We start from the raw sequence: 14,543 nt of genomic DNA, 5'->3' as shown, positions 1-14,543 counted from the left end.
AAGAACTAGGAAGTATCCCGGGAACCAGGAGCCATAATTAATGCGGTTCAGCTCCAGACTCCTTGTTTCTCACCCATGTTAGAATATAAAATATGGTGCGTTCCACTTTAAATACACAACAATAAACTTTAATACATATAACTTCAAAGATCATTCCCTGATCTAAGGGATCTCCCCCTAAGTCTCATCTTCTCTATTGTTCTCCGTTTAACAAGGGCACCTTTAAACCTCAGTCACAATCGGAAATGAATAAATGGCCATTTGCAGTTCTCTCTCCACGTTCTAGTTGTGCCACAAGTCACAATGGAATGTAGAGAGACAATGGCATTGAAGACCCAAATGTTTTTTAGGTTGTTAAGCAATACAGTGATCAGATTACAATGTTTAAGGAAACTGTTTGAGTGAGTTTGGAATGAATCTACTTTTATTTTGCTTGTTACAAACAACAGGATGTAAAACCTTTAAACTATCCTGGAAGGAGGCCCGTGCCTTTGGTTTGCGAAACACGCATTCAAATTTTACAGCCCAGTCTCAGAGTGGCAGTGTACACTGTTTAAATACTTTTGTTTGCATTACATATCTATGAATAGGCCCTATTAGGCCTCAGATGTCGAGATCTAGAGCATAAGAAAACGTACATATTGGAGGTTTAATACGTATGAAAAGGTTCCTTTGCGGTTATGAAATGCAAGAATCCTGAATAATGATAACCAGTGATGTGCTGAGCTAACAACGTGAAATTGAGGAGTGTACAACCAAACATCACTAAACGCCCATGGCTGAGGTTGGGAGCAGAAGCTGGGGTCCGAACCGCTAGCCAGGAACCAAACAGGCTGTATGTGGGATCAGCAAGAAAATATCATGATTGCACTGAAGTGAAAATAGGATTTGCATAAATGACAGTGAAAAATCAAGTGCAAGCAAGGTAGGCCCCCGAAAATCCTCGTCAGTGTCTCCTGGTGGATAAGTATTCTTGCCATTTACACACAGCATATTGTTTGTTTGTCAAGCGTCAACATATGCCAAAGCATAGTACAATGGAATTAGAGAGATGTAAATGGAAAACAGAGTTACATATGAAACAAGGACAAACATGAACAGATATGAAAGGTAATGAGGGCCCTGCTCATGAGAGTTTACAATCTGGAGGGAATGAGGGACAATGCCGAAACAAAAAAGGTAAAGTGTCTGCTTATAGTGGGATGGAGTATACATCAGGTTAGAGTATGGTCCAGCCACACAGCTGATCCCATTAAACTTTGCGGGTGTGGGCGTTAGGATGTGTGGGATAGTATAGAGATTGGTCTAGCAGCACAGCTGGCCCAAATAGGGTAGGAGTGGGTGGAGGAAGAGTTGGCTGTTAAGAGGTATGCCAGATAGGCTTTCTAGAGCGGAATGGGCCATTTTGTCGTGGCCGTTTCACCGCGACCAAATGGTCGCCGTTGCTTCGCTGCAGACAGACCCTCCGCCGCTGGAATACCTGCCGCTTCTAAGGTAAGTTTTATTACCGACGAGGGTAGGGGTTAACTTTAGAGGTTTTAGCAGTAAGGGAAGGGGGTTAATTTAAGGGCTTTACCTGATAGGGTAGGAGGTTCATTTAAGGGGGTTGAGCTAACCGGGTAGGGCTTTTTAGGGCAAGGGTTTAGGGTAAGGCACTTACCTTAGCGGCTGGGTGAGTCGCGGCGAAGCACCAGTGGTGGAGACCAAATTTCCTAGACCGTCCTTGAGAAGGTTAGTTTGTAAATGTCAAAGCTGGGGGCGAGACCGATAGTCCGTGGTAGGGAATTCCAGAGAGAGGGGGCAGCATGGAAGGTCATGTAGACAGGAGTGAGGTGGTGGTAATAAGGCAGGAAGAAAAGTGGATGTCATGGAAAAAAAAAAAAACCTAGGGGCATTTAGGGAAATATTTTGGGATGAGGGCTGAGATGATGTCGTTCAGAACTTTACATTTGATTCTAGAGGATATGGTTAGCCAGCGATGGGAATTTGTATAGTGGAGCCGCGTAGGTGAAATGGTGAGTGAGGTAGAAGAGTCTGACAGCAGCATTTTGGATGGATTGGAGTTGGAACAGAAGGTTGCAGTAGTCAAGGTGGGACACAAGTGAGCAAGTTACATAGTAGATGCCCGTGGGATGAATAGTTCTTTTGAAAGCTCTGTGTATTGTCCCAAAATATATTTGTACATACAGTAGTTATCATATCCCCTCTTAGACACCTCTTTTCTTTTTTTTTCCCAAACTTTTTTATTGGGTAGATATACAGTTACATATATGCAATTGTCAACATTTACATTCCAACACATTACACCATTTTCAAGTTTTGTGGAAGAGAGGCAAGAACTTGCCCATAAGGAGCACTTCCCAAGAGGGGGAAGCTTAGTATAGTACCGAAGTAGAGAGAAGAAGGGGGAGAACAGGTGGGGGGGGGGGGGGGAGGGGAGAGAAAGGAGGAGGGGGGGGAGGGGGGTATATCTTCTTCTGGGCGGCCTGCGTCCCAGTTAATTAGGGTAGTAGTCCTTTGTACACCTCTTTTCTAATGTAAAATAATCTAATTTAGCTAGCCTTTCCTCATCAATCAGATTATCCATCCCCTTTAGTAATTTGGTGGCTCTTCTACTCTTTTCCAAGTTCCATAATGTCTTTTTTAACGGAGTGGTGCCCACAACTGTACTCCATATTCAAGGTGTGCTCTTACTAATGCTTTATAGAGTGACAATTATGTTTGCTTCCCTTCCATCCATTGCCCGTTTAATGGAAGGTGATCTTGTTGCCTTTGCAGCTACTGCATGACTTTTGGCACTATTTCTAAGCCTGCTGCCTACAAGCACTCCTAAATCCTTCTCCATCAAGAATTCTCCTAATTTAATTCTCCATTTAATTTGTAAATTGCCTGGTTATTCTTGTTTCCCAAATGCAATAACCTTATATTTATATGTATTACACCTAATCTGCCATTTACCTGCCCAAGTTTACACAATTTTGTATCATCAGCAAAGATGGAGACTTTGTGCTCTTTGGCAACCTCATGGTCATTAACAAACAAGTTAAAAAGCAGGGGTCCCAGTACCGATCCTTAGAGGTACTCCACTCACAACTTGGGCCCAACCTGAAAAAGTTCGATTTACAACAAAGCTCTATCCTTCAACCAGTTTTCAAATCGAGGTACAAATATTTTTACAGAGTTCAATTTGCTTTATTTTGTACACTAACCTCGTGTGGAACCAGTTTGCATTTTAGTTGCATCACGAGTCAGAAAACCCAATATATACCAGGGCTTTTCAACTAGTTCAACCAAAGGGCCAGATCAGAAAACATTAAAAAAGGAGGAATAGAAGGGCCACAAGCTTATTGTATTTAACGTTTTTGCAAGAGTGTGTGTGTGTGTGTGTGTGTGTGTGTCAGTCAGTGTGTGTGCCAAAGGGGGAGGTGGTGGATGCGCATCACTCGGCAGGGTGTGGGGGTTCGGCCTGTATGTATGTATGTATATATATATATATATATATATATAAAAAGCAACTGTAAATATTCCTGTATATTCATCTGCATGTCTTAGACAGGTCTGCAACCCTGTCTTTCACCATTATCACCCAGCAAACAGCACTTCCACTGCAGCAAGGGATTCTGGGAAATGACATGCAAATGAGCACACAGTGCCACTTTTTATCTCATGCTCACATTACATGAGCTTAATAGTCGTATATATATATATATATATATATATATATACACACACATACATACATACATATATCTATATCTACACATTACCTTAATTTACAAGTGTTTGTGTAAAAAAATCTGCCCAGCATTGTCAAAGCGATTAGTACAAAGTAAGAAAGTAGCAGATTCCAAGGACCAAATCAAGGCCACCAGTTGAAGAGTCCTGATATATACAATAACTCAATCAGAGAATGATATCTGATATTTACAAAATCACACATCCCAAAAAAATCCTCGAGAGCTCTTGTAATGCACACATTCTTTCGAATGGAGTACTCCATCACATCAAGCATACTATATTTGTGATTGAATTCTAATTTTTGGAACCCAAACTGGTTATTGCATTGTAGCCATTTTGGGACCTGGATTATGTTCTAAATGTGTTTTTTTCTTACTTATGTAGGTCCATCAGTGGGTATACAATGAAATTATATATTTTTTTAAATATATACATTTTATTATTTACTTTTATCATTGTTTTGTGTACCATAAATTTCACAAACATATTGAGTGCTCGATGATTTCTCTTTTTACAATATATAAAATGTGTACTACATTACTGGGGACGTTGAGTTTATGCCTATGTGGATATTTACCTGTGTATGTTTAACTCCTATGTGACACAATCCCACTTTTAGCGTACGCATTGAGTCTTGGCACCCTGATATGGGGCTATGGTTACATACTAGTGAGTGGGTAGGTACTACGCTAGTAACCACTCTACAGCATACTTTTCTGGCACCACTGAGTGCCCTACGTCTAGCAAGTGCTACTGGGATATGGATTATACACCTACTGTATAGTGTCTCATAGTGCAAGCTATGTAGCATGCAACACTCTTCGGCTCCGTTTGATATACACTATAGTTGGCCATTGGACAATAAATGTTTGTGACAGTGTGGTGGTGTCTTTTTGTGCTATATGCTGCGTGTCTGCAGTTCATACCATAGATTTATTGACGTGGAACGCTCTGCACTTCTTACGGACTTCATGAACTGCAGGTATTCTCTAATATTTGGAGTCTTTGCAAGGTGCGTTATGTGTCACTGCTTTTCGGTAGTCTCCGCTGAACCCACATAGCCGACCGGCACATCATGTTTCCAGATACGTGCAGCACAGCTCGGCACTGGATCATTGCCGAGTTTACAACGGCTAAGGATGCATTTCAGGGACTTTTACACCATACTTATGTGTACCTCACCTTTCATTACATGTTAACAGGGATAGTAGAACCCATTTGCTAGATTAGCTTTGGATACATCCCATCTTGCGAAGCAACCAACCATTTTTCTCGTTCACACTTTATTCCCTTACATTGTTTGCATTATTATTTCAACTTTAGTAGTGCATCTTTGTGTTGATTATAATCTGTATCTTCCATAGGTTTGGTTTAACGGTTTGAGCAATACAGCAGGGTATATACACTGTCAGATGTCGTACCTATGTCGTCACTCATTAGCATATTTTGCATGCCCATTTTTTCAGTTGCCCCCCTCATCTGTGTGATATTAGCATGTACATAAAGGTCTCACTGTGTGCTTGCTCTTAAACAAGGCTCCGTTTGGAGCAGAAACGTGGAGAATCGCATTTTTGCGTGCCTGCCATTTTGAGAGATATAGATATACACAATTCTTATCAGTGCTAACTTATCTAAGAAGTGAAGTGTGTCACACTCAAATTCAATAGTAATATAACTAATCAATTGTGCACTATATACAGAGCATAACTCCCAAATGTGGAAAAAATAAATCTCTAACTGAAGAATTGTAGAGTAAAAATGCATAAGATTAGAAAGTGAATGCCAACAGTGTATGTGACAATATAAAACAAATGATACCAGCCGAAAAGGGAATTTGAGAGATTTCTGGGAGTGGTCCAATGAATGAAACGAAAGCCAACAAAGTGGAAGTGAAGGAGAGTCTCTTGAGATACAGATGGGATAATCAGTGAAAGGAGATATTGGGCAGCTTCTTTTAGGGATATACCAGATCCACAAGTTAAAATCGTATTTTATTTATATACATATACGTGTGTACATACATGTGTACATAAATAAATACATTTTAAAAAAAAATAAAAAATAATGATTGCGCAGATTAAATGCAGTTCCGAAAAGTAAAAACGTTAAATTATGTAATTATGAAAATTCTCCGTGGGTTGTCATCCAGTAAACAGAACAATGTATGCTCAAAACGCTTGAGGAAGTGAAGACCCTCAGTTCTCCACTCAATGCAAGATTGTAGTCAGTAATAGACTGGCACTTAGGATTTTCTGCATGTCAAGGGAAAAAGTCCAAAACAGTAAGTTGCTCCAATTCTTCTACGTGGTGAAAATACAGCATGAGCCGTCTTCGTCGGTCGAGAGTCACGGGACCGTTTACTGGCCGACAAACAATTTTCTCTACTGTACATGCCTTAAAGATTTTACTTATCGTAAGTGCATTTAATCTGTGCTTCATTCATTAAATATTATGCTTTTTTTCCCTACACAATGGAGTGATGCGTTTGTTTTTTAATATGGAAGTGCATGCATGCTCCATAGCATAGATCAGGGGGGCGCAAACTTTTTTCCCTGCGCCCCCCTGCCGGCTGTCCCCTCACTCCCACGCCCCCCTCCCAACTCCAACTTACCCGCGCTCCGGCGTAATGACGTCACATGACCTCGCAGCATCATTTTGACGCCGCGTTGCCATGGCAACACAGGGAGGAAGCCGCCGGAGCCACGGTAAGTTAGGTTTACAGAGGCCCTGCAGCTCCCCCGGCACTTAATTTAAGTGCCTTCGGGAAGCGCGCGGGGCCTCTGTAAACCCCGCGCCCCCCGTCGGCAGTGTCGCGCCCCACAGTTTGCGCACCGCTGGCATAGATTGATTACATTTTTTACAAAGTTAAGCATCAAGGTAAAAATTTTAAAAACACGTACAATGTGTAAAATCTTAAAAACATTTAAGTTTTTAACATTACCACTCTGGAACTGAAAGCTAAGAGAACTGTGTGAATAAGCTCTTTCACTGATCTTTAAATATCGGTTTGTATTGGTAAGAAGAGGAAAAATATTGTCCTATTACCACAGCATTGCAACCAGAAAGTCTTCCTCATATAGGGGGGTGGCAGGTAAGGTAAAGAGTATTCCATTAACATATGTGTGAGTTGCAGTCTTATGTCCCGCAACTTCAGAACAGGCTGATCAGCAAGTATTTGAAAGCGCAGGTAGTCCAGATCTTAAAAGTCCCTCAAACAGCTGATCTCCACGGAGGGTTCCACAGTCCCTGCGCCGAACAATGCGGGCATAAACCGGTGGGATTCCTGAGCAGCAGGATAAAGCAACGTCCTAACACACGTTTCCTCGCACTGATATATCTATCTCAAAACCCTTTAGAAAGTTGTATCAATCAACAGTGAATACTTGAGTCACCTACAATTTGCAATTACATGGTTATTTTTGATATAAGTCCAGAAGAGCTCTAGCAACAAATCAGAACTCGCCAAAGCAAGTGGGCCTCCATACTGTAAGAATCTCAGCAAGAACAAAGTGATGTTCAACAAATGCATCAACTGCAAAGATCAAAATGAATAAAATTAGAAGTTGAAGACTATGTCTACCTTGGCCAGCAAGTAACAATTGATGAGAACCGTCTGAATGAAAATCAAGAGAAGAATGAAAACGAGATGGAGCACATTTGGAAGAAACAAGAATCTTTTAAGGGAACCTACCACGGTGTCTGAAGGAGGAAAGTTTTTGACCAGTGTATTCTGCCCATGCTCACACATATGGATGTGAAACTTGGAACCCTAAATGCGAAGATAATTCAAAAGCTTCAGACAATTCAAAGTACTATAGAGAGATGTATGCTAGGTATTACCTGAAGAGATAGGAAAGAAAATGAATGGGTTCAAAACCAAACTAAAGTCTGTGACATCATCACAAGGGTAAGAAATTAAAATGGCAGTGGGCAAGACACATCGTAAGAAGAAATGGCCATGGTTGGACAACGATGGTACTCGACTGAATTCAAAGGAAGATTAATAGACCAGAACGATTACCAAAAGTAAGATGGGAGGATTAAATCAGAAAATTTGTAGGAGCAACGTAGAGAAGAGGCTTGCAACCGCAGTACCTGAAAGAGATCATTGGGGAGGCCTTCATTCAGCAGTGGAATGACAAGGGTCTGAAGATGGGTGTGGACATAGATATGTATCCATCATGCATACACATACATTTTACATGTGCCAACCCTTGAATACTTATCCAATAATATAGGAGGGAATTGGTGCATATTGCCATGAGAAGACAAGAGGGGGGCGGGGGGGGAATACATATAAAAAAAAAAAAAAAAAAAAAAAGATTTTAGGTTGCTAAACAATTTTCTCTTTTCCTGGTACTCGTGGCAGTAGACACAAAAGGCATACAACAAAAAACAGTTGCCAAAAAAAGAAAGGGCGAGACAAGATTTTGCCAAAAAAAATAAGTTTATTAATAACAAAGAATCTATGGGGAAAAAAACAAAAAACAAAAACAAACATCACCTACAGTTTTGAAAACTTTACATCCGAAACTTGCATCAGCTGAGGCATGCACCTAAACACTGCCACCTTTCATAACACTTCTGCCGAAGCTTGGGCTCGTGCTTCCAATGAGGTTATTACTACCCTGGTGCAAATTGTCGAAAGCCACTCCAGTAGTGGCTCAGTGTCGGCTACAAAGTCTCTTTATTGTAGACACAATCCATGTTGCCATTAATGATGCATCTTTGATCTATGTACCACTTTATCGTTATGTATAACATGGAAAAGGGTATTTGCATGATAATGAGTGCAAGCTCGCCAACTTGTCTGAAGTTAAACTAAAAAAAAAAAAAAAAAACACATTGTTTTTAGTGTTTGGCCCCTTACTAATAATTTGTGCAAAGGCTCGTGTAGTAAAGAGTTTCCGAAACAGAACACTTACATTGTAAAAGAACTAAGACTTAATCCTTGATCAAAACCTACTTGAAGATAACTCCGTTGTGCTACTGATGGGGACTGCAAATCGGTCTGATTGTTTGCAGCATACTGTAAACGTCTTCCAGGCTCCACTGGCAGATGGCAAGGCTTGTCTTTTGTCATTTCCATCAGATGTGAAAAACAGGCTCTACTCAGAAGTAAGGTAGGAATATTACGACTTCTGCCATCTCTCCTAATCTTTTCAAGAACATTTGGGAATAATGGAATGGGTGAAAAAAATGTAGGCCAAAGTGAAATCCCACCAAAATGGGAAAGGTGTCTCTTGTACGCATGGGAATGAAGCACACTTTAAGAACACCAACTTTTTTTTTTTCTGTTACCCTCAGATCTATTAGAGGCATTCACCATCTTTGTGGAATAAGTCAAAGAATATTCAAGTGAATCATACCCTCTCCTGGAGTAAAAGAGGTTAAATGTATGCAGTCTGCTACCCGATTGTCCTTACCCAGAAGATACACAGTCCTGGGCAAACTTTCCTCTGATCACTGCAGAGTAGGTTTTGCTTCCTGACAACATTTATTTATTTTTGTACTGCCCTGCTTGTTTATGTAGGTAACAGTGCTTCTATTGTATGGTTGAATTTAAAAACCCCAAAGTGATGGCTGTGAATTGGTAATGACCTATTGACATTGCAAATCTGAGTTTCCACGCTGTTGAGCTATTGGTACAGCTCAAACCCGTTGTAACGCGATGCAAGCATGGTACCCAATTTTCGTATTTATGAATACTTTAAAACACGATTACTAGTATCTTAAATACTTTTATTGTACAATGCATACAATTGTACATTATTTCTAACGCGATCCTATTATAGCACGATGTGATTATTTGGACCCCAAGCACAGCGTTATAAGGGGGTTTAGCTGTATATAAAAATAAGCATCTTTTAGATCGATTGAAGATATCCAATCTCCCTCTTATACTGATGAATTTCCTTTTTAGAAACTTGGTGTTTTTTTTTGAGTTGTAGTATAGCTCTAAGTTCTATTGTCCTCTCAAACTTAAGAGTATATAGTTTTGTCCTTCAATAATTACTTTATGCAACCTTTTAGACTTTCTTTGAAACCCTTCTTGGCTATCAACGTTAAAAATATGTTTCTTCATGGTACTTCACTGAACTCCATAAAAAACCCACCGGAAATTAACTTCAATACCCTACAGTTGGACTCAGTGGACCCATGCTGCTCTGAAATCAATCATCTTCCTACTAGAAGCAGCTGAACCCGCCTTAGATCATGTGGATTAGTTGACCCCGAAACATGCTCCACTTACTCTATGGGGCACAAAAGATTGCCTTGTGCACGTCTCCCAGGTCTATATGCCCTAGCATCTCTAAAACATACTCTGTCAGACTGCAGTGTAGAACTATAAAATCGGCTTGTTTTTTTGGTGTAGACCCTTCTGCCTCCTAACTATTTAGAAAATGATGACCTCCAGATGCTTTCCAAATAAAAAGGTTGCCTTCAAATGGTAATGTCCCCAGGGTATTTTTTTAATGTTCTGCCAATTGAGGGCTCAGCCATAGTACCCTTCTAGTGGGTGCTGCTAGAGCCATAGATCTTGCTGCAAGTTTGATTTCTGCCAAGGCATTAATAATTGCTGTTCTTTTCACTCCTTTCTAATGTCTCTTTAATATTCGTCACCCAGATTCTGAGTGCTCTTAAAACGCAAGCCACGGCAACAGGCATTCATGTTGTACCTGCTGCTACCTATAGTTTCCTTAGAAAACATTCTAAATCTCTTTCCCAACTGGCATAGTAGACTTTCTTTCAATTCTGGAAATTGTGTCATCCACCCTTTGCGGTACATCTCAAATCTAACTTGCTCAGAACAAGAGCACATCTTCTAAAAGTACCTTGGGGAGAAAACATTATCTGGTTGTGTCCATTCTGCCAATAGCATTTCTGTTTATGACTTTATAAACTAAAAAAAAATAAAAAATATAGTTTCTGCCTTCTTTTGAGCAGCACAAATATATTCTAGAACATCTCAGCCTTTATAAGTGGTTCCACCAGTTCAACATTATACAGATTTGTCCTCTTTATGCTCTTCTTCTGGAGACAAAGTAGATTCTCTGTACCCTCAAGTGTGTCAATCTGAATCATTGGAAGAGGTATCTGTCTTTTAATCTAGGCTTCTTTGGGACATTTATCCTTTAAGGCCTTTCCATTGTTTCCGATATGGCGGTGTACACACAGCGCGACAGTAGATTTTATCCAACTTAGAAACCGTCATTTGATCATGCTGCAAGGGCTACTAATAAAACATTCTTCAGTTTTGTAGTCTTAAGTGCTGGCGGAGACAGAGTTTCTTAGATACTTTTTTTCTTCTGCTGGGGACCCAGCATGGCAGCTTTTAATCTTTACACTGTCCTAATGACATACCCTGTGCTACGCAGAATTTGGCACAAAGCGATTACATGTCTGCCAATCCTGGAAGTCGGGTGAAAAAAATGAATGTACCCTCCACTGGTTGCAAGTCTGCAGAACTAAATAAAACCCAATATGTCCCCAGGAAGCCCTCTTTTCCAAACACACAAACTAAAACTATCTGGACTTACCAAATGACCATTCACTAGCAGTTTGCTCAATTATGGAAGCAGCAATGCTTGCAGAAGAAACAGCCCAAACGAATACCGGTGTTCTGCAAATATCAGCAACCAAAGAAGCTTGGAAACAGCATACAGTTTAAATTTGCAGTTTTCTGGGAAGTTCTGAGTTTGACAACACACAGTCGGAACGCACGTGTTGCGTAACAAGAACCCATGTCTGCGCATGCGCGTCACAACCTGCTTTGCGGAAGTAGGTCTTCAAAAAAGCCCTTGTGACGGCAGCCATGTCTGCACAGCTAAACGGGAGTGCGAGTGAGCGATTAAGCGGGAATGCTACCTCCTCCAGTGACGTGACCAGTCGGTAAAAGGGGCGCTGGGCTGTTTAACAACCTGGACAAAACTTGTCTAACAATGGCCTCGAATGTGTGAAAGCAGAGCCATCAACCCAGGTCACTAAATGTCCCCTACTGATATGCATTCCCCCAAGGGAGTGGGAAAAAAAAAAAAGAAGAGAGAGAGTTCAGAGGGGAGACACGACAAGAACCCCCCCCTGGATTCACTGCACTGGGAGTCAGGCAAGTCCAGCAAGTCCAGCCGTAACAAAATAACACAACCTATCTTCAAGTTCAGTAGGACAGAAAGACTGACTAGCAACCGGAGGTGGAGCTTTAAAAAGAAATGCAGTCTTACAAACAAATTCAGTCCTATCTTCAGCTGGAGGATGGAATGAACCTATAGGCGTCTACTGCCATGAGAGTAGACCAGAAAATAATGCAAGATGCCCAAGAGCTAAACGTGAGCCGGCACTGGGATACTAAAAGATGAATATTACCACTGAGATACTCCTTCACTCAATGTTTATTAATGTCTCAAACAATGTAACATTTTAGCAAGTGATCACTGTATTACTTAAAATAATTTGCACTACTGATAAGCTGCAATTGCAAGTTAACCATCTATAGTTATACATTTCAATTCTCAAATGTATTAATATTAGCACCCAACAGTGTTAAGTAGTATGCTATACTATGAACCACTGCACTGAAGAGTTTAACATTTGATTTTGAACAGTAAATATCACTTGTGAGGACATTCACATCTCAGACAGGTCTGCAACCCTGCTCATCACCATTATCTCCCAGCATCCAGTGCTTCCACTGCAGCAAGGAATTCTGGGAAATTACATGGAAATGAGCACACAATGTGTCACCTTTTTCTTCGTGACCTTTTTAACATGAACCCCTACAAGCTTATGCCTGCTGTATTACACAGCTTTTCAGCACAGTCTGGGTTAAAAAAGTGCATAGCCAGTTATCCTACTCACAGACAGCTGTTTCAACCTTTTGGGTCTCAGTGTGAGGCTGGTTATACTGGCTTTGCAATATGAAGCTGGGATAGGTGTCAAACCACAATCAATGTGTTGTTGAAATCTATTCCAGCATCACATTGCAAAACGGTCAGATGTGAATGTGCTAACAAGTAATATTTGTATTTACTGTATAATGGAGGGTTTATCACTTTTTTTACCCACTTATAAAATGTGATTTTGATTTTCAATGACAGATTGACATGGTTTGGGCTGGTATAAAAACGTGCGCAGGTCACTTCACTGCTGGAAGACTTTTGCCACTTATTGCAGATTTATGTCCCCTAATCCTCCTGACACTTGAGAATAGTGACAACTAGCAAATATCTCAAAGCATTTATTTTCCTATGACAGAAACTGAATGCAAAAAAAGCAGCTATTATTTAAGAAAAGTGCATTGTCTTAAATATTTGCTGCTTTTTTTTACATCAATGTGTTACATTTAATAAAATAACCTGATAAACAAATAATTTGTTTTCCTACTAACTGATGTAAAATAGATGAGAAAATGCAGAGTAGTAGGGTATATATAGATACACACACACACACATAGTTGGTCCTCGCTAAAAAGCATTATCCGACGCTCACCACCGCGGGTTAACATTGGATCCGCGGGACAGATTCCGGCAGATAAATCGAGGACAGTGCGTATGTAAATATAAAAAAGGTGTCATGTTGATAACATCTTACGACAAATCTAATTTGCTCTACCAATATTATTTCTGCTATCAAATGTTACCCTTCACCTAGCACACTGTTTTGTTGCAAATATTCTGGCAATCTTTTCCTAGAGCAAAACAGTGTGATCGTAAGCTTGCATGAGCAGGGCACTCAGCGATTTGCGTTTGTTCTCATTTGCAAGTCATTCTACTTATTATCAGCGTTTATTTGTAAAGTGAGTGACATCAATTACATATACTGATTGACATACAAGTAATGACAGACAAGTGTAAACAGATACAGAAGGTAATGAGGCCCTGCTCCTGAGAGTGCACACTATACTTAATGCAACTACCGCTTCCCCACTGCAGAATATATTAGCACTTTATCAAAAATTATATCGTTTTCCCAAACCAAAAAAAAAAAAAAAAAAAGTTTTTATGTTGACAAAGGATCCATTACATGTGGACAGAAGTTTTCAAAACCCACTTTAGTCTAACATACTGTGCCCCATATATATTATAGGCAAACATTTAACTTGTTTACCTTCTGCCAAATGTCTTCAAACTGTTCCACACCTTCTGAAACTTTTTTCAAACACCGATCAATCTCACCTGGGGGAGAAACAGGTATGAAATGGGTTAAAGATAAAGCAAGTTCAGTGCTTAAATGTTACGGTGCAATACCTGCTTGGACCAAAATGTACTAATAGCCGTGACATTTAAAAAAAATTTTTTTACCAAAGTCTAATACCTATATGTTGTTAAATCAGGTGGGGGTTTTTTTTTTTTTTAAAAGTTTAAACACAGCAAGCCAAGACTTGGGAGAAGTTTTCGTTCCTTTGGATACTCTTTTGTCTAATGGCAACAAGAGTTTGCACAGCCAGAGACCCGTCTCTCCTTATGCTGATTACCTCTCTAAGGACAGGGTGGGATAAGGGTAAAGGAAACACTTGATTGACAAACATTCCCCCCATTCAGAGGCCAAGAGACTTGCAATTTGCCATTAAAGGAGCAATCCACCCTAACTAACCCTCAGTTATTTATTTTTACGCAAGATTGGAATCAGGTGGTCCTACAGAGCTAAATTGCGCTATTTTCGCAACATACTTACTGGTGAAGTTACCGGTATGACATCCTGGTTTATAAAGGGGATTTAAATGGCCGACCAATTGGAAGCCACAACAGATGATGTTGCTTCTTCCAATTGGCCTGTTATTTGGCAGCCATTTCTTTCCCCCTGGAGGG

The 14,543-nt window shown here is 40.3% G+C and overlaps 1 protein-coding gene across 7 annotated transcripts in view; it reads right to left on the bottom strand.

Moving 5' to 3' along the window:
* CNOT3 (CCR4-NOT transcription complex subunit 3) overlaps positions 1-14,543 on the bottom strand; it is a 33,394-nt gene that overhangs the window by 12,119 nt on the left and 6,732 nt on the right. For all 7 annotated transcript variants that reach the window (XM_075605493.1, XM_075605498.1, XM_075605496.1 and 4 more), the window contains one exon: positions 13,843-13,910. In XM_075605493.1, the coding sequence (XP_075461608.1) occupies positions 13,843-13,910 (68 nt within the window). The remainder of the gene's footprint in view (positions 1-13,842; positions 13,911-14,543) is intronic.

Source organism: Ascaphus truei, chromosome 6, assembly GCF_040206685.1.
Source record: "Ascaphus truei isolate aAscTru1 chromosome 6, aAscTru1.hap1, whole genome shotgun sequence".
In the NCBI taxonomy this organism is placed as follows: domain Eukaryota; kingdom Metazoa; phylum Chordata; class Amphibia; order Anura; family Ascaphidae; genus Ascaphus; species Ascaphus truei.
This window is presented reverse-complemented; position numbering and strand designations above follow the sequence as displayed.